This window comes from Talpa occidentalis, unplaced genomic scaffold (genome assembly GCF_014898055.3).
Source record: "Talpa occidentalis isolate TD23 unplaced genomic scaffold, MPIMG_talOcc4v2.1, whole genome shotgun sequence".
Taxonomy (NCBI): Eukaryota; Metazoa; Chordata; class Mammalia; order Eulipotyphla; family Talpidae; genus Talpa; species Talpa occidentalis.
In genome coordinates this window covers 123,086,957-123,112,696 of record NW_026555331.1, presented here as the reverse complement: position 1 = coordinate 123,112,696, position 25,740 = coordinate 123,086,957, and the positions used below count along the sequence as shown (strand labels likewise).

The 25,740-nt window shown below is 34.6% G+C and overlaps 2 protein-coding genes across 3 annotated transcripts in view; one reads left to right on the top strand and one right to left on the bottom strand.

Moving 5' to 3' along the window:
• Positions 1-25,740, top strand: part of COG5 (component of oligomeric golgi complex 5) — a 171,842-nt gene that overhangs the window by 111,069 nt on the left and 35,033 nt on the right. For both annotated transcript variants that reach the window (XM_037511550.2, XM_037511549.2), the window contains exons 13-16: positions 3,452-3,613; positions 6,458-6,557; positions 20,332-20,442; positions 21,975-22,037. In XM_037511550.2, the coding sequence (XP_037367447.1) occupies positions 3,452-3,613; positions 6,458-6,557; positions 20,332-20,442; positions 21,975-22,037 (436 nt within the window). The remainder of the gene's footprint in view (positions 1-3,451; positions 3,614-6,457; positions 6,558-20,331; positions 20,443-21,974; positions 22,038-25,740) is intronic.
• Positions 276-1,969, bottom strand: LOC119245478 (cleavage and polyadenylation specificity factor subunit 4). Its single transcript, XM_037511563.2, has one exon. It carries the CDS (start codon positions 1,894-1,896, stop codon positions 1,165-1,167), a length of 732 nt encoding a protein of 243 aa, XP_037367460.1. The 5' UTR covers positions 1,897-1,969; the 3' UTR covers positions 276-1,164.

The window sequence follows — 25,740 nt, the reverse complement described above, 5'->3', positions numbered from 1 at the left end:
AGATTTGGAGAATAGGAAGAAAGCACTTACAATTCAGTCCTGAAATTTCTTTATGTTAGAAAATGACAGGAACAAAAATCGAGAAGATATTTAAGTAGTTGACATGGGCTTCAATAGATTATTGCCTCATACAAATTTAGGTACGTTGTTTCCCTGTCTCAATTGTGCTCTCTCAGTTTTCATCTATTGTAGAAGTTATTATAGCATTTTGCCTGCATATTCCTTCACTAGATTGTATAGCACTTTATTTTTTTTTTTTTTTTTTTTTAAAAAAACAAGCTTTAATCAACTTCATAAAAATTGTTCTTGTAATTGAACTTGAACAGGCCACTTGCCCAGTGGTTGCAGGTGACGGCTTCACATTTCCAGGCATAGGCAGGGTGGTCTCCATAGGCCAAAGGTGTCTGAGTTACAGTACAGACTCTTGCTGGGGCAGGAGGTAGGTGCACAGAAGGACTGGGTCACGATTTAAAGGGTGGCCTGCAGCTCCAGCTTAAGGCATACCTTGAACAATGTTAAGCAGGTGCCTCAAGAACATAACCCAGAAGAAAAGACCCTTCACTCGAGAATACTGCACACCTCTTCTCAACTACTGCCACCTTGGAGAGAGCAGGACCAGGCTGAGACAACAAGCGCACTTGAGTTTGCCCTGAGGGCTACCTCGTTCAAATCACATTGATAGGCACAGCTTCTGAATTCAGCAGGACATGGAGGAAGTGAGCCTGAGCTGGCTGCAGCTTTAAATGATCCACCAGCCCCTGGGATCACCAAGAACTGGTGTTTAATGAAGCCCTGAGGGGAAGGACCATCTTCCTTACAGAACTGCTGAGCGCAAGCCCCTGCCCCAAAACTTCTCCTCCCCAGAGGGCAGAGGTGTGGGGAGTCCCAGACAGGAGGCTTGATGTCTCGACAAACATGATGCCGACTTGAGGGACCAAACTAGAGCACATGTCCCTTAAAAAAAAAAAAAATTACAGCAAAATGGTAGGGAAACTGACAGAAATAGCCCCTCGAATGATAAACCCCAGTGTGCCTGCCTGCCAGCTCTAGCCAGGGTCGCACCAATACTGGTGCTGAACAGTTCAACACATGCTCCTGAGGACGGCCCAGAGTTGTCCCCAACAATGGGCCTCTCAGGCTGCTCTGAGTTGGCTCCAGCTGCTGTCACTGTCCACTGAGAAAGGCCAAGTGCCCTTTGGTGCATCTGTTGGCATAGTGTCCTTTTTCACCACACTTGTAACAGGTGACCTGCTCCAGCGGCCTGGGTCCCCGGTTGCCTGCACTGCTGTTTTGACTCTGCATGACCCCGATGACCTGCGGGGCTCTCTTTGTCGGAGGCTGCGTCTGCTGTGGCAGTGGGGGCTGCTCGGTGGTTCCCATGGGCAGTTCAAATCGAGGGTGCATGAATTTACACGAAGGCCCCTCTGGACAGAATCCCACGAGGTAATTCACACAAATGACTCTCCGTGTGTGCCGGTGCCTGCACAGGGGACCATGCTTGCAGAAGCCGCGGTCGTACCAAGGGCAGTCCTTGATCTTGGACTCAGGGTCAATGTGCAGGAAGGGGCACTCCTTGTTACTGCACTCCCCAAATTTGGAATAGAAGTAGCACTCGGGCATCTTGGTCATGTCGTACTCATGCAGGAACTCACACTGGTCCCCCTTCTTGCACAGCCCCCGCAGCCAGTGTTTGCATACAACTGTCTTCTCACCGCTGATGTGGCGAAATGGGCACATGCCCCCTTTGCCACAGGCGGCCTTCAAGAAGAATTCACAGACAGCAGCCCCCGACTTGTCCATGCCGGGGAAGGGCAGCGGCTGCGCCCCGAGCTGCTGCTCCACCGCGATCTCCAAGTCGAACTTGATGTGGTCCACGCTAGCGATGATTTCCTGCATGGCGGCGGCGGCGGCCCCACCGGCCCGACTCCCCCTCAGGTCCTCGGTCGCCTTCACACCTCCACCCGCCGGGGCCCGCAGCACACGGCCCGCTCCCCCGCCGCCGCCCCCGATTGTATAGCACTTTAAATCTGTATCTTACTAGTACTTAACTAGAGCTTGGTACATAGTATTCTCAGTTAATCTATATTGAATGACCTACTTATTGAATGAGAAAGTATTCAGATAAATTTGGAATTATGATAAAGGAGCCAAGAGCAGTCTCACTTCTGGAGCATGTAAGTTGACCAGAAAGCTGGGAAAAGGAGAAAGCAGGTTTTATATAGATAAAGACACAGGTCAGATGTTTTCAAGGTTAACATTTTATGATGCAAGGGGATTTGTTTGGAAAAAGAAAACAATGCAGAAGGGATACTAGAAGAATCCTTTTTTTTTTTTTTGTAAGTCTTAAATGGGTGGTATACAAAGATATGGAGAAATTACAGGAGTAAGAAAGCAGATGGAAATAATGGTTATTGTCATTTATTGGTAAATGTCAAAGAAAAATATAAGAGCCAATAGTTGAACTGACAAATGAAAATCAGCATAAATAATTGAGACATGCAAAGAATTAAGAAGAAAGAAGTATTTAGTAGGCTACATTATAATTGATAAAGAATATTGTAAAAACAAATTAGCTTAGAATACTGGTTGGGAGTATTATGTGACTGTAGGAGTTTTACAAATACTTTTTATATCTTGCAAATAAAAGTTTTGGCATGAGAAATTAATAAAAGTTTGGCTATATATACATCCCTTGAAGATAGTAAGCTGTATGGGAAATGGCAACTGTGGGTGAAAAGGGTTTAGTTAGTGGAGCAGGTCTCTACAGATTTGTTCTTTTGTTAATGCTTTGATATTATATAAAAACAGAATTTGCTAAGTGAATGCATAGCCTTGTTAAAATGAAGATTTTGCAGTATTATTCTTATAATTTTAAGTGACGGGTTTACTTTTTCTTTTTTAAGATTTATTTATTTATTTATTTATTTATTTATTTATTTATTTATTTATACATGCACTGGGTACAGTCAGAAGCGCGGGAGGGTGAGAGAATTCACCAGAGCCAGAGCGGGGAGCAGAGCAGGCAGAAGGACCGAAGTACACTGCTGAGGGGAGCAGCGGGCAGCAGGAGAGGTCTGCACGCCCTGTGGGACCCTCCTCTGGTGGCTGGGGAGCAGCTGCGGATCGAACTGGCACTGCAGAGGCTGCAGGCAGCTTCGCAACCCAGCGCTCAACCGCTGCGCCACCGGGGAGACCCTTAAGTGACAGGTTTACTACAAAAGGTACTGATATTATATACCTGGGACTTATATATAAATTAAAATGTTGATATAGTTCTTAATAAACATTTAATTGTGAAATGTATTTTAAATATATTTTTAAACATTTTTTTTGTTCATATAAAGTTACATTTATATAGGAATTGTTTTTAAGAAAGGTATTTGCAGCCTGGTATAATAGCATTTAGTGTGGTATAATTTAAGTTCATTTTTAATAAATTTTGTTTCCACAGTCCAGAAAAGGCTTTGAAAGACTCACTGCAACCCTTTGAAGCTGCCTATTTATCAAAATCCTTATCTCGACTCTTTGATCCTATCAACTTGGTTTTCCCCCCTGGTGGTCGTAATCCTCCATCTGCAGATGAACTTGAAGGTATCATTAAAACTATAGCAAGGTATGTGATTTTTATATAAGGGCATGCCATAAAACACTTGCCTCATTTGAGAGTGATGTATGATAGTAGTACATTTTTAATTTATCTCAATTTATTCAGGTAATTAATTCTGCAATTAAACCAGAGTTTTGAATGAGTACACATATTAAGTACCTGGAATCCCAGTTAATAAAATCATTTAAATACAGTCTGAAAATGGTCTATTTAATTATTCTTGTCAGGGATGCAAGGTAAATCTAATTATTTATGCATAGTAAATTTTTGATATTATGCAGGAAAGTAAGTATGGTAATAACTTTATAAATTGAGACGATAAAGCATAGAAGTTAATGTTTTTGTATCTTAAACCCCAAAAGTACTTCTCAGCACACACAGGATTATAATCCTGATTACTTACTTGTATTTGCTATTTTAAGCTTTCCAAGGGAATGTGACAGCTTTTAAACTCTCAAATGGGAAGATATCATAGTAGAGGTACCACCTGAATGCTTGCAGACAATGTAATTACACTACTGCCTTAAGACATTTTCAGGTTAACGGTTATGAGACTAATTTTTTCAATACTAGTGAGACTATCTCAGTTTCTGTCATACTTAACAAGTTGTCATTACCGTAGGTCCTATACATTTGCAGATGGATATTTTGTAGAGTAAAAATGATAGTATAGGACATGGGCCTCCCCGGTGGCGCAGAGGTTGAATGCTGGGCTGCGAAGCTGCCCACAGCCTCTACTGCGCCAGTGTGATCCCTGGCCTCCGGGCGAGGGTCCCACATGGCCAGCGGACCTCTCCTGCCACACCTGCTGCTCCCCTCAGCACTGTACTTCATCAGTCTGCCTGTTCTGTTCCCTGCTCTGGCTCTGGTGGATTCTCTCACCCTCCCGCGCTTCTGACTGTACCCAATGCTTGTATAAATAAATAAATTAATTAAAAAAAAAAGATGATAGTATAGGACCAAGATATAGAACTCTGTAGATCCTTTTAGAATGCAAATTTGAGGGTGGTGCTTCTGGGGATGTGAGAGTAAATTAAAACAAAACAGGTAGAATATACAGAAGCACATCTTTATAGTTATAGGAGTAAGAAAGCAGATGGAAATACTGGTTATAAATATGTAATAGTCATTGTCAAAGGAAAAACATAAGGCCCAATAGTTCGACTGATACATGAAAATCGGCATAATAATTGAAAACATGGAAAGAATACGGAGAAAAAACTGTCTAAATTCTAACATCTTGTTCCTAAATTTCTCCATAGTTATCTTGACTTTCCAAAGACCTGACTGTTGTCTTTTTTATCCTAATGTCTCTGTTATCTGTTTAGCATAACAGTGACAAAAACAATCCTGGATTCAGTTTTTCTCTTTGACCTGTTTATGGAAATGTTAAAGAGACATCTCCCATTCTTCTATGCAGCTTGACAATGTTACTATCATATATAATCTGGAGCTTGAAAAAACATACTTACAGGGCCTCCCCGGTGGCGCAGCGGTTGAGCGCTGGGTTGCAAAGCTGCCCGCAGCCTCTGCAGCGCCAGTTCGATCCCCGGCTGCTCCCCGGCCACTGGAGGAGGGTCCCACATGGCGCGCAGACCTCTCCTGCCGCCCGCTGCTCCCCTCAGCAGTGTACTTCAGTCCTTCTGCCTGTTCTGCTCCCCGCTCTGGCTCTGGTGAATTCTCTCACCCTCCCGCGCTTCTGACTGTACCCAGTGCTTGTATAAATAAATAAATAAATCTTTAAAAAAAAAAAAAAAAAAAAAAAAAAAAACATACTTACACCAGTGTTTAATAGAACCTAAAAGGGGGCAATGAAAAAAAAAGTGTTCATTAATAAAATTATGTCTCACTCTTACATTAAATGGCATTTTTATCAAACACAGTATGTACTAGTTTTGCTTCAAACTCCTTATCATTCTTCATAAAGAGATTTGATTAATGCCAACATTTATTCTATTTCAGAGACAGTAATTACTTTTCTTGCTTCCCCTGCTAGGTATGGATTTTCATGTAATTTTTAATTGCTAGTATTCTTTCCATGGTCTTTCTAAACACTTTTTTAGTAGTAGCTAACTTTTTTCTTTGTTTTATTATTATAAATTTATTTATATTTTTAATTGCAATTACATAAGGATCCCCTCCCAATCAGGTATCACCACTGTAGTGAACCCATCACCACACCCATGCTCTCCCACCATAGTCCATTGTACTTCCTTCCCTCTTTTAAACATTTTTTTTTTTTTGGTCAGTCATCTCAACTGTCCCAATTAATCCCATGTTAAGTTGAAATCAGCATGACAAAGAAATGCTGTATTCATTTCTTTTAAAATTTCAAATTATATTTTGTTATGCTTTTGATATGTTTAAAAAGCTATGCTATACAAAACAGCTTGAATTGGCATAATTTCTACAGAAACTGAGTATCTTTATGTATCATGTGTAGTTTATATTTTTAGCCTATATCCTTTCAAGGTCATCATTTCCATTCAAGAACTGTCATTTCCTTGCAGATGTCTGTGATATGCACACTCTAATTGCACTTATCAGTATTAACAAGAATCCTACTTTAAAAATCTGTACACAATTTACTCTCTTAATCACAGCCTGAACCCACACATGATGTGCTTTTATTAATGAGAAACTGGTCATTAACCAAGCCATCTCAAATCACTTTTTCCTAATGCTGAATTTAGAAGGGAAAATGAAGCAGTGCCACCAATTCTTGGAAGCAATCAGTGAAATCTATAAAAAGAATCATCACATTGCTTATTTGGTTTAGATTTATATGTTGCTCTTTACTTTGTTGATGAACTATGTTGCTAATAATTAGTCTGTTTTTGTTTTCTCCAGTGAACTAAACGTAGCTGCTGTTGATGCAAACCTCACATTAGCAGTGTCAAAAAATGTGGCAAAGACCATCCAGTTATATGGTGTAAAATCAGAACAGCTTGTAAGTGGTATTTCTTATCTGTAAACTTTTATAATTTTGTTTAAAACTGCAATACCTGACTCTCTAAATATTGAATTGACTAAATAGTAATTTATTGGCATTTTTACTTTAGTAAAATTGAATCTTTCTGATGAATTTAAAGCAGAAAAACTGTTACATCTTTTAAAAAATGACCTTCCTACCATTTTAATACTTTCAGAATGCAGGCAGGCAGGATTTTTAAGGTTTATGTAAAAAAATACATATATCACTTTATGGGCTAATTATATATACTGAAAAATAATTATTTCAGATTGATCAGATTTCCCTTCTTGTTACCACTTAATCCAGGTTTCATTCATTCACTGTTATCTATTATGAAAGACTTGAACTGTTAGAAAGTAATTGGAGGAAGTGAAGTGCTTAAAATTGTAATACCCTGTTGATTTACTTTCAAAAGACTCCAACACTAAAACATGAAAGGTAAATCCTAAAATTATTCTATTTGGAACTTTCATATGTTTAACAGCTACATATCTCAATCATAATCTAATTCTTTACATATATGTTCTAAAGTTAAACATACATATTTACCAAAATATATGTAAGCTAACTGAAATCCAGAGAGTAAGGTTTTAGTATAATTTTAACTGTGATTTGTATGCTAATTTTAGAAAATATACCCAAAAATCTGTCTACTCTCTATAGATATAGCCGACCAAAAATTCATTTTACCCTTTCTGATTGCTCCCAGTTGAAATATCATAGAATGAAGTAATCTAGTTGTGCCTATATTCTGGGAGTTTGAGTTTGTTCTGGAATAATTTTTAGGGTAATGTGGTAGCAAATCGAACTAAAGGAATTTGTGTAAAATGATCGTTGGTGGTTAATAGTCAGATCATGAGGTTTCCTACTTTCACTCTAATTTTGTCTGCATGTTAATATGGTACTATTTTCCATTCAACTGTTTTTGCAGCCTTAACAAATAATTTAATATCTTTTTTTAAACTTTGTTTATTGAAAACTACCCTTACAGAGACCTTGAAAGCCCTGTAGGTAATCACATGACTAATTTTTCTCTTATACATTTTCTTGAAACTTTTATTATAATTTTAATTGCTCTTAAAAACATGGTTTATTGCTGCAAGTGAAATTCTCTATTATATCCATCGAATTTAATGCAATTACTAAAAATGGCAGGGAAAAAATTTTAGGAGATGGTCCACATTAAAGGAAGAGTCAACATAGAAGCCACAGAGATAATGTTAGACCTATTGCCTTCAATATGACAAAAGGCTTTTACAAATTTAAAATTCATCAGCCACCTTGTGATTGAATTGGTACTGTTTGTCAAATAGCCTGTGACTAAATTTCTCACACCATCCAAACCTACAATGTTAAAGGCTAACAGAAGTAATTGATGTAAACCCGCTTTGCCTCATTAAACATAATTGGAATAGAGAGAATATTAAGAACACCAAAAAAAGAAAAAAAAAAACTTTGTAATTTAAAAAACAACAGTAAGTCGTTGATTTTAAAGTTTTAAAATTTTAAGTGAATTTCTTCAAAAGTAATTTTAATTTTCAATTTTCATTTTGTGTAAAGGGCACATGAACATTAAATAACAAAGTGTATTGTGGTTTACTTTCGAAATATATTATTGATTAATGATGTACGTAACATTTTATTGCACTTCTCTTATATTTTGACTGTTAATGCTGTTTATGCCACGCCTGTTTTAAATTTATCATATTTTGTTCTTTGATCTGTTAAATTTATCATATTTTAGTGGAAGAAAGACTTGAAGCAGATTTTTAATTAAAATAAACTTCATCTGTAAATACAAATATTGATTTAAAATTTGGTTTGATAGCTATGTCTACATAAATGGTGGATTCTTCCTATAAAGGAAAAACTTAAATCTCAAATCCACAGGGTTGAAATGTGACAGAAATCAAATTATCAATGAAATGCTAAAGTAACGAACTAAAGGAACTAAAGACAAGCATGTTTTTGAAAAGTGTAACATGAAAATATAAAATCTGAAATGTAGATCGAACAGCTTTCCAGAATCCTAAATTTATTTCCCAAAAGATTAGTTCTGGAAGTTTCTTGGTTACCAGAACATTTTAGTATACTTAATTATATCTTTTTTCACATCAGGAAAAAGACTCAGAAAAGGATTTCTCAAGTTGATTCTATTCTGTGCACCATCCTCACAGTCATCTGAACTCACTGTATATTTGTATATATTCTGTATGCCTGTGAAAGCTATATTGTTTCTTTTCTACTTCATCATTGTAATGTTCTGAAATACAGTAGAGTAAAAAATTATACATTATATAGTACATAGATATGCTTATAGTCTAAAATTATTTTATCATTACATGTATATTTTCTAAAGTTTTTCTGTTCTTAATCACTGGAGTTATATGTCATACAAACCTAAACCTCTGTAGGGACAAATCGCAAAATCTTTTTTATGACTCTTAAATAGCACTAGAGAATTCTTTTTTTAAGGTTAGGGTAAAACTATAAGAATATCTTGTAAGCATTTTTAATGGCTTTTATTGTGATTATCCATTTCATGTATTACCTCATTTACTTCACAACAGTCCTGTAAAATGAGTGTTAATATCTGCCAATACAAAAGGTAGAAGTTGAGATTGAGAAAGGCTAATAACATGTCCAATATAGACTGGTAAAAATAGGATGCCAAAGGGCCTCCCTGGTGGTGCAAGGGGTTAAGACACAACCTATGAAGCTAGCCACAGCCACTGTAGCACGAGTTCAATCCCCGGCCAGGGAGCTAACCCACATGGCGCAGCAGACCTCTCCTGTCTCACCCACTGCTCCCCTCAGCAGTGTATTTCAGTTGCTCTGCCTGTTCTGTTCCCCTCTCTGTCTCTGGTGAATCCTCTCACCCCCCACAACTATGGCCTCTTCCCCAGTTCCTGTATGTATAAATAAATAAAATCTTTAAAAAAAAATGGAATGCCAAGTATAAAGTATTGAAACTGGTATTCAAAATCAGATTTGATTCTCAGGAAAGCTTCAAAATTTCTGCTTCTGACCTGTATCTTAACACAAAGCATCTGTCTTTTTTTATTTAAGAAAAATGGGAATGTGCTATACATACAGGTTTGATTTATTTACTCATTTTATAATGTGACATAGGGATCTACATTTTAATACATACCTAATATATTTTTTACATTACAGCTTATTTAACTTCTGTATTTTTAATGGACAGTCTCTTAGTCACGCAGAACGGTCTAACAAAATACCACAAACAGGGTGGCCTGTAAGCAACAGCAATTTATTTCTCACAGAATTGAAGACTGGGAAGTTCAAGATCTAGCCACCATCTGGCTCAGAAATGGCTATCTTTTTCTCTGTAATCTCCGAGGGGTGAGGATACAAGAGGACTTTATCAAGCCTCTCTTGCAAAGATCCACTTCATGCATTTGCCTTTATAATCTGTTCACCCTAAAGGTCTTACCTGGGCATTTGGTTTTATCATATGAGTCAGGAGGATACAAATATTCAGCTGCTGGAAAATATTTAGATGATTTAGTAGTTTAATTTCGATGTAACAGGGAGTTAGCATTGGATTCTCACATATGAGTTATAAGCACTAAGGTTTACTTCTTCTGGTGTGTATTTTAGTATGTGTCATGTGAATATCCACTTCCTAGGGGCTCATCTGAAAATGAGATCAATGTGTTTTAGATATTTTTTCATTAAAGAAATTTTATTTGTTTAGACAGCAGTTGTAAAGTTATAATTAAATTTGTTACGTAGAAATTTTTGTTCAAAACACACATATAGCTGCATATATCATAATGTCTTATGATTAAACTAAACAAATTGATTTTTTTTAAAGATTTATTTATTTTTGCATATAAGAGCTGGAGTAAAGGCCAGAAATGGCGGGGGTGAGAGGATTCACCAGAGACAGAGCGGGGAACAGGACAGGCAGACTGACTGAAATACACTGCTGAGGGGAGCAACGGGTGACTCAAGAGAGGTCTGCTGCACCATGTGGGTTGTTCCCTGGCCAGCCAGGGATCGAACTTGTGCTGCAGAGGCTGCAGACTGCTTCATAGTGCGGCGCTCTACCCCTTTTGCCACCAGGGAGGCCCCAAATTGATTTTTTTAATGGTGATATACTAGTAAATTTGTTTGTATAGTTTTGAAATGTGACCTTTAGAAGAAAGGTCACTACAAATACAGCAAGTTTGAATGAGAATTTTCCTTGCCTTCTGTATGTTAAGAGGAAATAAAATACTAGTTTATAAGGGAGTTGTGGTACTTTTATATTTTATAGGCTTATAAACTTTTATGATATCAAAATTATAGGCAGCTAAGATGATACATATTCCTTTCAAAAGGTAAGTTTTTAGGGCATTTCTCAACAGTAACTATTTGATTTTAGGAAATGATATCTAGAAACTTAGAGTAAATGTCAAATGTTATAAACTGTGAAAAAGTAGATTGGCGTTTAATTAGATTGCAGACCATTTGAAACAATAATAAGAATGACATTTAAGGGGAGGTTTCCACTTCAGTGAAGGTCAGTAGCTGTGTGTGAGGTCAGTTGTTTTAGATGGCAGTGGGGTTTTATTTTAAGCTTTGTAAATATACTTTATTCTTTGCATAATTTCCTAAGTAATTTGGAGACTTGGCATTTCTATAATAGAAGAAAACCTATATGATATTTAAATGATATAGGAATATATGAAAGATTCATGTAGTTTTAGAACACATATTAAGAATACCCATACACACATAAATAAAAACTAAGGTTTAATATTGCTTCTTACTTGGCAGTGTTTCCCATACAGTCCAACAAATTAAATAAGTCTAATTAGCTTAACATTCCTCTTTTTTATAAGGGGAGAAAACAAAGAGATACTGTTCTAGGGGCCCTCTGGAAAAAAATGTCATAGTAAGATAGTCAAAAAGATTTCACTAGAATTTCATTTGGGGAGGTTTGTCAAAAGTAAGAAAAAGTTTCAAAACACTTGACTAAGAGGCATCTTAATCCCCAAGCAGAATGCAAGTATATTATCACCCCAAGATCCAGAAGTGATCCCCAAGACAATCATAAAAAGAATAAACTTTGATAATTCCACTGAAGACAGGCAATAGCTTGTAGCTACAAGTGCAGTTTTACCCAGATTTCTGTCCAGCTATATCTAACTGCAAATGAGGTGCAACTCCTATTTCTGTCTGGTCATATTTTGGGCTTCTATCTGTTGGTTAAAATACCTGACTAAACCAACAATCTGCATGCCTGAGGCAAGCAGAAAGCCAAGCCAAATTTGCAGCACATAAAACAGATTTAGCAGGAAGACAATAGTTTGTCTCTGTGTGAGAACTGATGGACCTGGATTTCGATAGGAAAAGATGTTAAATATTCATCTGCAGGGTCCAAAGCAAGTGGGGTTCAATTAATTTTAATTTTAATTTTAATTTCTCCTTGGCTGTTTAAGGGAATGACTGGCAACAGTTTCTTAGAAAATCCCTCATAGTCCTTTCAACCTGCAAGGGCTAATATGGGATTGTCTGTAACTTGGCACACTTTTGTGAATGGGGATTTATATAGATGTGGTTTTTAATTTTTGTTTCAAGTTTGACTTCTGTTCTAACATTTTATTAAGAGATTCCCTGAGGCTAGCCAAGATATTTCTTTGTATTCTCTTTTCAATATATCCTCCTATAGTTACCAGTATCACAGCTATTTATGATGAGAACTATTTTAAAAAGCTCTCCAAATATAGTTTTTGCAATTCAAAACTATAGTGATATATATATAGGTGATACCTAAGTAGATCTTGGTTTTATAGTAAAACATTTAGTCTAAGACTTGAGAAGAATGGAGATTTTTATTAATTGTGGAATTAATATTTAATATTTATATTAAATACAATGTGAAAACAAGACACTCTTAGCACATGACTCTTTAGAATGAGACTAAGGATACAAAGTGAGAACTTTTGCTTTTCAGTTTATAACTTTCAGTGCTATTTCAATTTTTATCATGTTCATGTTTTAAAAGATGAAATGATTTAATTCGTGCCCAGGGGAATTGCTTATACTGGGTGGGACTGAGGAAGCAGGAATTCTGGCAGCTTTGAGGAAATTTGTGTTCTGGACTTGGACTATACTACCAGAAAATGGCATCTCCAACTTTAGATTCTCTATTTCTAAGCACTCTGCTTCTTCAACCTTGTGTATATGCCTTCATTTCTGAATATTGAAAGACTGGAGCTTATGGAAGGCTCTTGCTTTCTTAGAATTTCTTGTAACCCAATCTAATATCTTTTAATCTCTCTAACCTCGACTCTAGATCCCACGAGTCCATGGAAGCTATAATAAGCGCTTTGGCCTTCATTTTGAGTGAGAGGAAAAAAATTCAAAGGGAAGAACTGGAATTTAGGAAGTAATAAAAATCATAACAGATAAACATGTAGGTAAATCTAAGCCTTAATTGCATAAAATTGAAAATAATAGACGCCAATTTGGGACATAGACACTAGATCTAAAATACAAGTCCACTGTAAGGCTTAAAATGAGGGAGGGATGATATATTTTAAAACATTATGAAATGCTTGTATTTTTCAATAGGACTGTAAAGCTATAGATGCTTTGGCTTAAGTCAAGTATGAATTGGGATGATCTAATTATAACCACTAAAAGATCAGAAATAGAATCTATAACTTCAAGTAAATTGATGGGAAAATGTGTAAAACAAAAATGTACCAGTAAATTAAAAGGCTGGAAAGTATATAAGAGGGCATAAAACAAAAACACATGATATGTAAAAAGTTTCTAGTAAGATGAATCAGACTATATCATTTATCAGAATAAATGAATCACAACCAATAGACTAAATTGGCCAGACATGTTTATCAGTTTTGATAGGATCAATAACTTAATTGAACTTTCTGTAATATAAGGACAGAAACTTTGGAAAACATAAGGACACACAAAAGTGTGAAAGTTAAGGAATGGAGAAAAATATTTCAGATACCAATTAACTGAAAACCGTTATAAGTATGTTAACATTAGACAATATAGTCTGTAAGGCAGAAAGCATTATTAGGGATTAACAGAGGGATACTCCATCACAATATAAGAAAAGGAACAATTATGCAAAAAGAAGGTCATCTACAAATTATGAAACGTCTTACAACACAGCCTCAAACTAATAAAGTAGAATTACAGAGAGAAGTTGACAAACCAACTATCAAAATGGGAGATTGTGAGGGTTAAGAGGGTTAGGCCACAGTAGAACAATATTCTTTGAACTAGTTCTCCTTAAGACTCCTTTGCAGAAAACTATAGCCATTTATGACAGACACTGACATAGATTGACAGTGCCAGATTTTGTAAATTTCTAATTACTAGGGTAATCATTGCACTCAATCAGGTAATTAACCTTTTTTTTTTTTTTCTGGTTTGGCATATATACTACTATTAAGATTAACATACAAAAAAGAGTTTCATTAGGTTGGAGTTTAGTAATATAAATTTTATTAAGACTAGTTAAATTGGGCTTCCCTAGTGGTGCAAGGGGTAAGATGCAACCTATGAAGCTGTCTGCAGCCACTGCAGCATAAGTTCTATCCCCTGCCAGCCAGGTTGCTACCCACATGGCACAGAAGACCTCTCCTAACTCGCTGGCTATTCCCCTCAGCAGTGTACTTCAGTCAGTCTGCCTGTTCTGTTCCCCACTTTGTCTCTGGTGAATACTCTCACCCCCCCACACCTCTAGCCTGTACCCCAGTTCTTGTATGCATAAATAAATAAATCTTAAAAAGACTAGTTAAATTAAAATTTCTCTTTAGACTGTACGTATGCAACTTCATTGCTATGAAAATAATGCATACAAGATTGTAGGCTTAATTACATTAAACTTTACATCTCAAGAACTATGAAAGTACTAGACTACATACTAACATAAAAACTTCTAGATATTTTTTCAAATTTTATTTATCTTAATAGTAGGATGCTGGGATTTTAGCTTTCTGTATCCCTGAGGATAATAAGCTTATGTTTCTTCTGGAAATTCTGTGGTTTGAAATTCAATCTGTATTAAACTAATTACCCTAAACCAAAGAGGCCTTAATTTCTATACTTTATGTATTTATGAAGAGTTTTTCTGTTGATTAATGAAATAGTCATAGTATTCATTACTGGAAAATGGGAAAAGCTCAGTATACATGACAGTGAACATTTTTTTCATCTTCAAAGATTTAAAAATATGCAGATGACTCCAAACTTAATTAATAAGGCCAGTTTAGGAGACAGTAATTGGTCATGGGTAGGTGGAAATTTCATCTGTTGTTCAAATTATAAGGTCCTTTGAGGTAAAATGAAAGTTCTGGATGATCTGTTCTTAGCAAATTGTGTTTGCTTTCCCTTCCCCCTATAGTTACCAAATCCCACGTACCAGGGTAATGTTGACTTATAAGATAAAAGAATGGGAAAAGATCTAGAGGAGGAGAGTAGTAAGAAAGGTAGGTTAATAAAAGAGTTTTGTAACAGGAATATAGGCTCGGAGCAACGTAGCTAGCTTTGAATTACAAAGCTATATTTTATCCTTATGTGCTGGTCTTGTTCTTCTCTCATGTATAAACAAGATTAATTTTGTTCCCAACTTTTATGTTAACTGTCCAAAAAGGAACCCATCTCAAGCTGTCATCTCTTTTTTTTTTCTGTTTTCTTTTTTTTTTAATTTAAATTTTATTTTTTATATTCCCCATACAATTACAACCCCCTTATTTTTTCCCCAACCTCTCCTTTCCCTGCCCCCCCACCCGCCATAGAGTGTCTCTGGTTCATAGTTGTTTGTCGATTTTGATATTTTCTTTCTTATAGTTATTCTTTTTCCTGGTCCCTTATTTAAGTTTTCTAGATTCCTGCTATGAGTGAGACCATCCGGTATTTTTCTTTTTCTTTCTGGCTTATTTTGCTGAGCATGATCCCTTCCAGCTTCATCCATGTTGCTGCAAATTGCATGTGTTTATCTTTTTTGAATGCTGAGTAATATTCCATGGTGTATATGTACCACATCTTCTTGATCCAGTCATCTATTTTTGGGCATTTGGGCTGTTTCCAAAGCTTAGCTATTTGTAAATAGTGCTGCTATAAACATAGGGGTGCAGGTGCTCTTTGGAATTAATGTTTCTGTGTCCTTTGGGTAAATACCTAGGAGTGGAATTGCTGGATCATATGGAAGCTCTGTGTTTAGTAGGTCCAGAAATCTCCACACAGCTCTCCATAGTGGTTGGACCAGTTTGCACTCCCACCAGCAGTGCAGGAGAGTTCCTTTTTCTCCACAACCTCGCCAACATTTGTTGTTGCTAGTTTTTTTAATATGTGCCATTCTCACTGGTGTAAGATGGTACCTCATTGTAGTTTTGATTTGCATTTCCCTGATTACAAGTGATGTTGAACATTTTTTCATATGCCTGTTGGCCATTTGCATTTCCTCTTCAGAGAAGTTTCTTTTTAGCTCTTCTGCCCATTTTTTGACTGGATTATTTTTTTTGTTTTTGTTGAGTCTCATCAGCTGTTTGTAGATTTTTGTGATCAGTCCTTTATCATTAGTGTTGTGTGCAAAAATGTTCTCCCAGTCGGTGGGGTTTCTCTTTGTTTTGGTTATTGTCTCTCTTGCTGTACAGAAGCTCTTTAATTTGATGTAGTCCCAGCTGTTTATCTTTGCCTTCACTGTCACTGCTTTGGGTGATGTGTCTGTGAAGTTGTCTTTGATGTGCATATCACGTAGTGTTTCGCCTATATTTCCTTCTATGTATTTTATGGTTTCAGGTCTTATGTTTAGTTCTTTAATCCATTTTGAGTTGGTTTTTGTGCATGGTGTTAGGTAGTAGTCAAACTTCATTCTTTTGCATGTAGCAACCCAGTTTTCCCAGCACTATGTATTGAACAAACTTTCTTTGCTCCAATGCATATTCTTTGCTCCTTTGTCAAAGATTAGTTGACCATAAATCTGTTGGTTTATTTCTGGATTTTCTATTCGATTCCATTGATCTGTGTGTCTGTTCTGGTTCCAATACCATGCAGTTTTGATGATTATGGCTTTGTAATGTAGTTTGAAGTCTGGGAGTGTGATGCCTCCATTCCCTTTTTTTTTTTTTTTCAGGAGAGCTTTGGCTATTCGGGGTTTTTTTGTGATTCCATATGAATTTCATCAATAATTGTTCTATTTCTTTGGAGAATGACATCAAAATTTTTATTGGAATAGCATTGAATCTGTATATTGCTTTTGGTAGGATGGCCATTTTAATAATGTTTATTCTTCCAATCCATGAGCAGGGGATGTCTTTCCATTTCTTTGTGTCTTCTATTTCTTTTAACAGTGTTTTATAGTTTTCTTTGTATAGGTCCTTTACCTCTTTTGTTAGATTTATTCCCAAGTATTTGATTTTTTTTGTTGTTGTTGCAATAATAAAAGGGATGGTTTTTTTGATTTCTTCTTCTTCAGATTTATTGTTTGTGTATAGGAAAGCTACTGACTTTTGTGTGTTGATTTTGTATCCTGCCACTTTACTGAACTGATTGATGAGTTGGATTAGTTTTTCTGTGGAGTTTTTGGGGTTCTCTATGTATGTTATCATATCATCTGCAAATAGTGATCGTTTGACTTCTTCTTTTCCTATTTGGATTCCTTGTATGTCTTTCTCTTGTCTTATTGCTCTGGCTAGGACTTCCAGTATTATATTGAAAAGCAGTGGTGAGAGTGAACATCCTTTTCTTGTTCCAGATCTTAATGGAAATGCTTTCATCAAACTGTCATCTCTTTGATAACAGATTTGTGTGAAGGATTAGTCTAATGTCAAGATGTAACATTATCATTGAATGTGTTCTGTTGTTTTATGTACCTGTCCTTATTTTTTAATAGATTGTAGTAATGCTTCTTTTTTCTTTTAATAAAATAGTCAAATATTTGACCAATTTAGCATTATGAAATGTAAATAAGATTGAAGGAAATGAAATATCCTCTAAACTGCTAGAATTGATGTCATAGTGGCCGTGCACTAAAGGGTACACGTAACTTATAGGAAAGTCTCCCAGCTTTAGGAATAAGAGAAGGATTCATAAAATCACCAAAATGTAAAGAAAAAGGAAACTTGTACAAAGGCTGTTTAATGAGTGGCTCAAGCAGCAATCTCTGTAGGTATATATCCTACTAAACTCTAACATGGTCACTTTTAAAGATATATGATAGCACAAAAACACTGCTTACTATAATACTGGTGAGCATATATAATGGTTAATTTCAGTACAAGTTGCCTTCTTAAGGAACATGTTCTGTGTACATTATTGATGAAACTAGAAAAGTGTGACATAGTACTACCGAAAGAGTTTCTTGAAAATATTTTGATAGTTTTAGTATGTAAGAAAATTAGTTTCATTTGTCAGAGAAGTTTAGTTAGGCCAACTTGCCAGAAAAATGAATTGCTGGGAACACCTACACATTTGTCCTTTTCTGCACATTTGCAGAAACATACCCTAGGTCTGGATTTCATATACAGTTATATAGATATATAGAATTTTATAGAATAATTTTAATATATATTATGAATACATATATTTATATTTATAGAATAATTAGCATGCTATAATAAACTGAACAATATTTAATGATAATTCTTATAATCCTTAACCTGAACTAACTAATCTATAACAAAGCATTTGATAAGTGACTATAAATACAATTCAGTTATTTTCATCTGTATTGCAAATTATTAGATCAAGAAAGATTCTTTTTTCCCCCATATCTTATTTTGAGCAAGTAAACAGTAACCAAAGGAATTTTCTCCACATGTTAGCTTCAGTTTTTCAGTGATAGAGATTATACATCTATCATGTCTATAATGGATTAAATTTTCTTGCACAATAATTTGAACCTTTTAGATACTTTATGGAATTCCGTATGTCCTTTACTAGAATTTTTTGATAAATTCTTCATTATGTTATGGTTTATACTATTTCTCAACATTTTTGCTTTCTGGTCTTGTAAGAGCAAACTGCCTTTGTGTTTTTGTTTGTTTTGTTGTTTTTGCACGTAACACTATAACATAGGCATCTCTCATTGTTATTCATTCTATGTGAACATTTGTCCCATGTGAATTGCTTAATATCCGCAACTATTCCTTTATTCTTAGTTATACAGGGTTTTCCACTTTCTCTCTCTTAGTGATTGCATCATCTTTATGCATGTAATTGTATTATTGGCTTAGATTATATTTCTAATAGTGGAATATATAAGGATACTGCAATTTCAGGGCTCTTGAATATATTGCTCATTAGCATCCCTTAACCTAGAAAGTATTAGAATACTCTTAGAATCATGGAACCACATGTCCAGAAAAAGTGACAGGCCGCAGTTCAGTGATCACAAATAAATTGCACCTCCTAGGTCAGGTCTAAGAGATTTGTAATCGTTGCCTGGGGTTCTGTTTTGTGAGACCATAACAGGGCAGCAGTTGACTGAAGATGTCTTCTGTATGCTTGAGAAGGGTAGGGCCAGTCTAAGAGGCAGATAATTGCCCTTTGTACTTTTCACTAAAATAAAAAAAAGAAAACTTTTTATTGCCTTGAACTTCAAAATTGGGTAGAAAGCTTGACTTAGATCAAAAGGTTTTATCTTAATAAAAGTTAATTTTGTAATTTTAATACAAACACACTTGCCACTTTCAGAAAAATAATTATAACCATGACTATAATTGTAGCTAGGTGTTCGTCAGAACTTATTTCAACATTTTTGTTAAAAATATCTGATTTATGTATAACAACATTTTGACTGATTTTCATTCAGGGAAACATTGTAGATTACTATGTAGTTCATATTCTACTCCAAATCTATGAAATCCTAGTACATATTTTCCTCTCATTTGTTCTAGGTATGCTTGCAAAAAAATATTTAAAATTATGAAGAGATTCACATAAAAAGCGATTATCCTGTAGCCTTGACATTAACAGGAATTATGGGCAAATAGTGCACTAGTGTTAGTACCAAGCTGTCTGAAAAGCAACTTAACTTTCTGTTATTCATAACAAAATGTATTTTCTTGTTCTTTTTAGATATTCTTTTGAGTCACCAACTTTATCATTCTCCAAAAGTAATTTTCAGTAGATTTTCTGAATAGAAATTTAAAGCTGTCATCCAACTCACCCTTTGAATTGTCAGTTTTATTTCTTTTGCTTCTAGTCCTTAACTGTGATTTTAGGAAGATGCTTAGTCCTTTCATCTGCAAATTAACAGTTACATAAAATTACTCTTCCTATTAACTATATAGTTTATTACTGTTTCAGGGTTTCAATCTCAGTTATTTCTCATGCATTGAATTCACATGATGTTCCTAGTGAGCAGATGTACTGAATTTATGAAAAATATTTTCTTCAGATAGTTAAATATAAAAACGAATAATAGTTCTTGTCATTTACACATAAGAACCACTTTCAATATTATTAAGGACTCATTTAGCCATTGGATTATCTCCTCTGTATGTAAGAGAACAAATTTTTAAAAACTCAAATGCAGTCCTTTTGCATTCACCAGTATGTGCATTTCTCAGTTTTGGATGTCGAGTCTCTTATTCTTCCTACCTTTCAGTCATCTAGTTCCTAATGCTTTACAGTCAAAACTGTGTTTTTGTACCCCATATAATATAATTCTCCTTGTCAGGGGCTTATGAACTTCTCCCCAGTTAAATATGAACTATCATTTTGATATTTCTTTTTGTGTGAATTCTTACAGCTCTCCACACAAGGCGATGCAAGTCAGGTGATTGGGCCTCTGACTGACGGGCAAAGAAGAAATGTGGCAGTGGTGAATTCACTATTTAAGTTGCATCAGTCAATAACAAAGGTAACTTTAATTTTTTTTATTTAATTCCAAGCTCTTCCTTCTTGTCTCAATTTAGTAAACTTACAAATTATTTTATTTTTTTGAAAAAATACAATGAAAATATGGTTTTAAAATAAGCTGAGAATTTAACTCATTTTAAAGTCATGGATCTGACCTTTCTTATCAGCATGACTTTTTTTTTTTACAATGTCACAAAAATTACATGATTTTTTTTAATGCATGAACTTTAGATCCTCATGTTGGTTGGCATAATCATGTATAGTATATGTGCTTCATACCTATTGAAAAGTATAATTTGATAGCATGTAGATAGTAGTAAGTTATAGTGAAACTAATGACAGAATAAGAATATTTAAGCCCTCCACCATGTCACATGGTTCCAACTTTGCACAAAAGGAAAGGGGGGGAGGCTATATTAAAAACTGAATTTATGATATAATCACCAATGTTTATTTGTAAGTAGAAAGTATATATTCTTTTTGCTATTGTGCTATTAGTGCTTTATTTTATTTTTTAAAGATTTATTTTTATTTATTTAGTCATACAAGAACTGGGATGTATCCCAGAGGTATGGGGGTGAGATTCACCAGAGACAGAGTGGGGAGCAGAACAGGCAGATCTATTGAAATACATGTTGAGGGGAGCAGCGAGTGAGACAGGAGAGGTTTGCTGTGCCATGTGGGTTAGTTCCCTGGCCAGGGATTGAATTCATGCTGCAGTGACTGGTGACAGCTTCATCATGCTGAGTCTTAACCCCTGAGCCACCAGGAAGGCCCCCTGTGCTTTTATTTTTAAATGCGTAAACTTTAACTTGTTTTCATAGGAGTATACATTATGTATATGCCCTTTAACTTTTGAGTAGCCTTCTATAAATCAAAATATTTAGCAAATAGGGAGATAAATATTTAGAAGACTTAAAATTTTAAATAAGTCCTTTTACCAAAATTATATATTTTGGGTTTCCAAAAAGATATATTTAACATAATAAATAAAATTACTTGAAGAGTTACTAACAGGTAAATCTCAGAAATGTAAATCGCAGAGAAAAATAAATAAAAATCACAAATGATATACTTTCCATTTTCTTTAGTTATTACTCTAAGCACCACAGCAATAAAAGGTTGTTGTCTATTTTTACCCTGATTTAAATGTCTTTATTGATAATTTCAGAATTTTCATGTTTGATTTGTAAAAAGGAAAATGCTTGACATTTGTATTTAAAGACTTGTTGAAAATTACTCTCAGCCTAGAAAAAATTGAATATTTTGAAATAAGTAAATGTGTTTTTAGATTGACATTTCAAGTTATGAATTGTTAATGTATTGATTAGCTGAAGTTTATTTATTTGCTTTAAGCATAAATGTATTTTCAACCTATCTTAACTAATAAATACTGGTGAGTTTTTAAAACCTGTATGAAATATGACTCTGAAGTAATGATACTTATTCTTTTATATGTGGCTTATGGAAACATGTTATCATCAAAATAAATGATTTAAGCAAATCTATAACTGGATCAAAACCTTGTTCTAGGTGGTTTCCAATCAGAGTTCATTCCCACCAGCAGCTGAGCAAACTATAATTTCAGCCCTAAAGGTAACGAAATTTAATTTAATATTTGACTAAAGATCAAAGTGGGTTTTAGAATTATTTGTTTGGCTGAATGGAAAAGTCACATTTTAAAAATAATTTAAACTCTTCTATATATAGTAGAAGTAGCATTTGACAGTTTTCCTAAAGAAAGAAGATACTTGTGTGTGTATATTTTCTAGAATTTAAAAATAGACCTTTATGATATTTACAGGCTGTTCTACTTATGATGATTGTATGGACAGAAACAAGAATCTTTTGGTGTTCACTGTTTCTTGGGATGGTACAGCTCAGTATTACCCCAGTAAAGCAGGGGATTTCCATTCAAGGTGATTTTCTGCCCTATGGGACATTAATGACATCTGGAGATATTTTTTGATTGTTATGACTGGGAGTAGGATGCTGCTGGCATCTAGCACCAAAGATTCTGTTTAAACATGCTGCAATGTATAGCACAGCCCCCACCAGCAAAGAATTATGAGGCCCAAAATGTCAGTAATGCTGAGGTTGAGAAACTGCTTTAACAGATCTGTAAGATGTGAAACCAAAGTATATTCCCATTTTTTTATACATAGTATGCACTATAATGTACCCCCTTTCTAATACTCAGTAAATTAAATAAAAAGTAATATTCGTGTAAGATTCACAGCCATATGTAGTTGACAGTAGGTAACTCTTAAGAAAACAAGGAAATTATTTCTTTTAATAGTAAGATAGCCTTTATTTGGCACCTGCTATTTTCCAGTCACATGCAATATATTGAAATATTACAGCAGCTGTTAGGATTATTTTTATCCCTATTTTATACAAATTAGAAATCACTACTTAGTCAAGGTCACATAGCACATAAATTCAGATCTCACTAACTCAATAGAGTCATGTCTTCAACACTTTGCCACCATCATTCATTCATTTACTAAATATTTATTTAGTACTTACCTAGAATGTAAGTAACTAAGGCCAAATAGCAAAGACTCTGCTGCCAAACTGCTTGTAAGAGAATCCCATCTCAGCTATTTAACTGGCTGTATAACCTCAAACAAGTTAATAATTTCTATCGTCTTAATTTCTCCATCTATAACATGGTACAATATAGGTACAAAATACAAAAAGGTAGTATCTGTTAACTGTTAGGTTGGATTTAGATCACATGAGCAGAAGATTGGGGAAAGGGAGCAGAGGGGAGGGGAGAGGAGGTCTAATAAACTCCAAGAAGAAATATTTATTATTTAGAGAATAGAGATGATACAAGAAAAACTACAAACTACAGTTTGCTGTAGCATTGCCATTTTACTCTTGAGAAATGGTAAAAGAAGACTAGCATTTCAGGGCTTCCTGCAGTGACTCTAACAATTAGAGACTTAATTGCTTTGTTAACAGAATTCAATCAAGCTGTTTTAACCTTGCTTTTTAGTTAAATCACATAAGAAACCATTATGACATATTATGTAAAATATAAACAACTCTGACTTAAAGAAAAAAAAACAAACTTGAATCTATAAAACTATAGGAAACTTATGTCATTGGATAGAATGTTATGATTCATAACTACCGCCCAGGAACCAAAGATCTGTAGGTTTTTATTATTTGATAGAAAAAATATTAAGCATACTTTTTAACTTACTATAACACCACCATATAACAGTCATTTTTTCTTTACTATTGAGATTTCATCCAAAATTAATGTAACTTTAGGTTGGAGATTCATCATCTCATCAGCATTATGTAATACATCACAAGATGCATAATTAATATTAATACCGTTAGGGCCATTTTATTGTAACCTCCTTGTCTATAAGTAGTATTTAATCACTTTGGCCCTGATAGTACCAATCCATTTATTTCTGAGATGTCTTGAGCAGTAGTGATTGTATTGCTAAATTTATATGTGACATTTCTTCATTTCTCCCTTAATGAGTGGGTTTGATATTCTATATAAGGGAATATTCCAATTGCTGAACCTTTAATATTTTTGTAATCTTAGCTATTTTAGATAATTTTTTTAATGTATGACAGATTTCCTTTGTAAAAGAACTTATGAAACATTATCTAATCTCCTTTCTCAGTTTCTTCTGGTTGTTGTTAATTCTCTACCCACCCCTAAATGAAGGCATTTCCCAAGATGTTCTCTTCTCCTCCTATTTCATGTTTTCTCTACATAGAAAACTGCCTGGTGATAAGGTTTTTTGTGTAAACCATCATATTATATGCAAATAGAGACAGTTTTATTTCTTCCTCTCTGATCTTTATACCTATTTTTCTAAGACTTTTTTCACTGACTAGAACCTCTAGTGCAGTGTTGAATAAAACTGGTAAGACCTTGTTGAATTTTTGGTTACTTGCAGGAAAGCATTCAGTTACTTACTATTTTAAGTAAGATGTTAGTTCTAAGTTTTTCTTAGATTGCTTGTATCAGATTAAACAAATTCTCTTTTTGGTGTACTTAGACTTTTTAAACTATAAATGGTATTGTTTCATCAAAGCTTTTTCAGTATCTATTGAAATGATCATATGATTTTACCTCTTTATTTTACCTTAGTAAAAAATTTCTTTACGGTAATTTATTTTCAAATATCAAACTGATCTTGGTCATGATGTATTATCCTTTTAATATTCCTGGATTTGATCTACTTAATTTTTTTTGTTAAAAATGTTCACATCTGAAATCATGAAGGATATTGTTGTGTGGTTTTCTTGTAGTATCTTTGCCTGGCTATGGCATCAAGTTTATATTGTCCTTACTAAATTTAACTAAATTTATTAATAAATAACTATATTTACAGTTTATCTTCTTCTTAATTTCTAATTTAATTCTTTTATCAGAAAAAATACTGTGATTCCATGTTTGCCTTTATGCCTTTAGGAAAGTGTTTAACTCTTCTGCCCAATTTTTGATTGGATTTTTTTGTTTTCTTGTTGATTTGTATGAGTTCTCTATAGATCTTGGATATTAGCCCCTTATTAGAAGTATGGTGTGAAAATATTTTCTCCCACTCAGAAGGGTGTCTTACTATTTTAAATGATCGTTTCTTTAATTGTACAGAAACTTTGTAGCTTGACTTAATACCATTTGTTTATTTTTGCTTTTGTTTTCCTTGCTGTTGGAATCACCAAAGACATCCCTGAAACCAATGTTGTGGAATGTTTTGGCTGTTTCTTTCTATGTATTTTGTGGGTTTCCTTCTATGTATTTTGTGGTTTACATGCAATTCTTTAATTCATTTTGAGTTAATTTTTGTGTGTGGTGTGAGACAATGATCTGATTTCATTTTTCTTCAAGTAAGTGTCCAGTTTTCCCAGTACCATTTATTGAAAGACTTTCTTTTCTCCAGTTTATAAACTTGGCTCCTTTCTCATAGATTAACTGTCCATATAAGTATGGTTTATTTCTGGCCTCTAAATTCTATTCTATTGGTATGTATGTTTGCTTTCATTCTAATACCATACTATTTTTATTACTATAGCTGTGTGGTATAGCTTGAAGTCTCTGGAGCGTGGTACCTCCATTCCCCCCCCCCTTTTTTTTTTTTTGTCAACACAGAATTTTCTTTTTTGGCTATGCACGGTCTTTTGTGGTTCCATGTAAGTTTCAGTAATGTCTGCTCTTTATTTGAAGAGTACCATTGAAATTTTGATAGGGATTGTATTGAATCTCTATATTGCTTTATTGGGTAAGATAGACACTTTAATAATGTTGATTCTTCCAATC

What these genes read in the sequence shown, in the direction of transcription:
- LOC119245478 (XM_037511563.2), bottom strand. Translation starts at nt 1,896, where the DNA reads ATGCAGGAAATCATCGCTAGCGTGGACCACATCAAGTTCGACTTGGAG.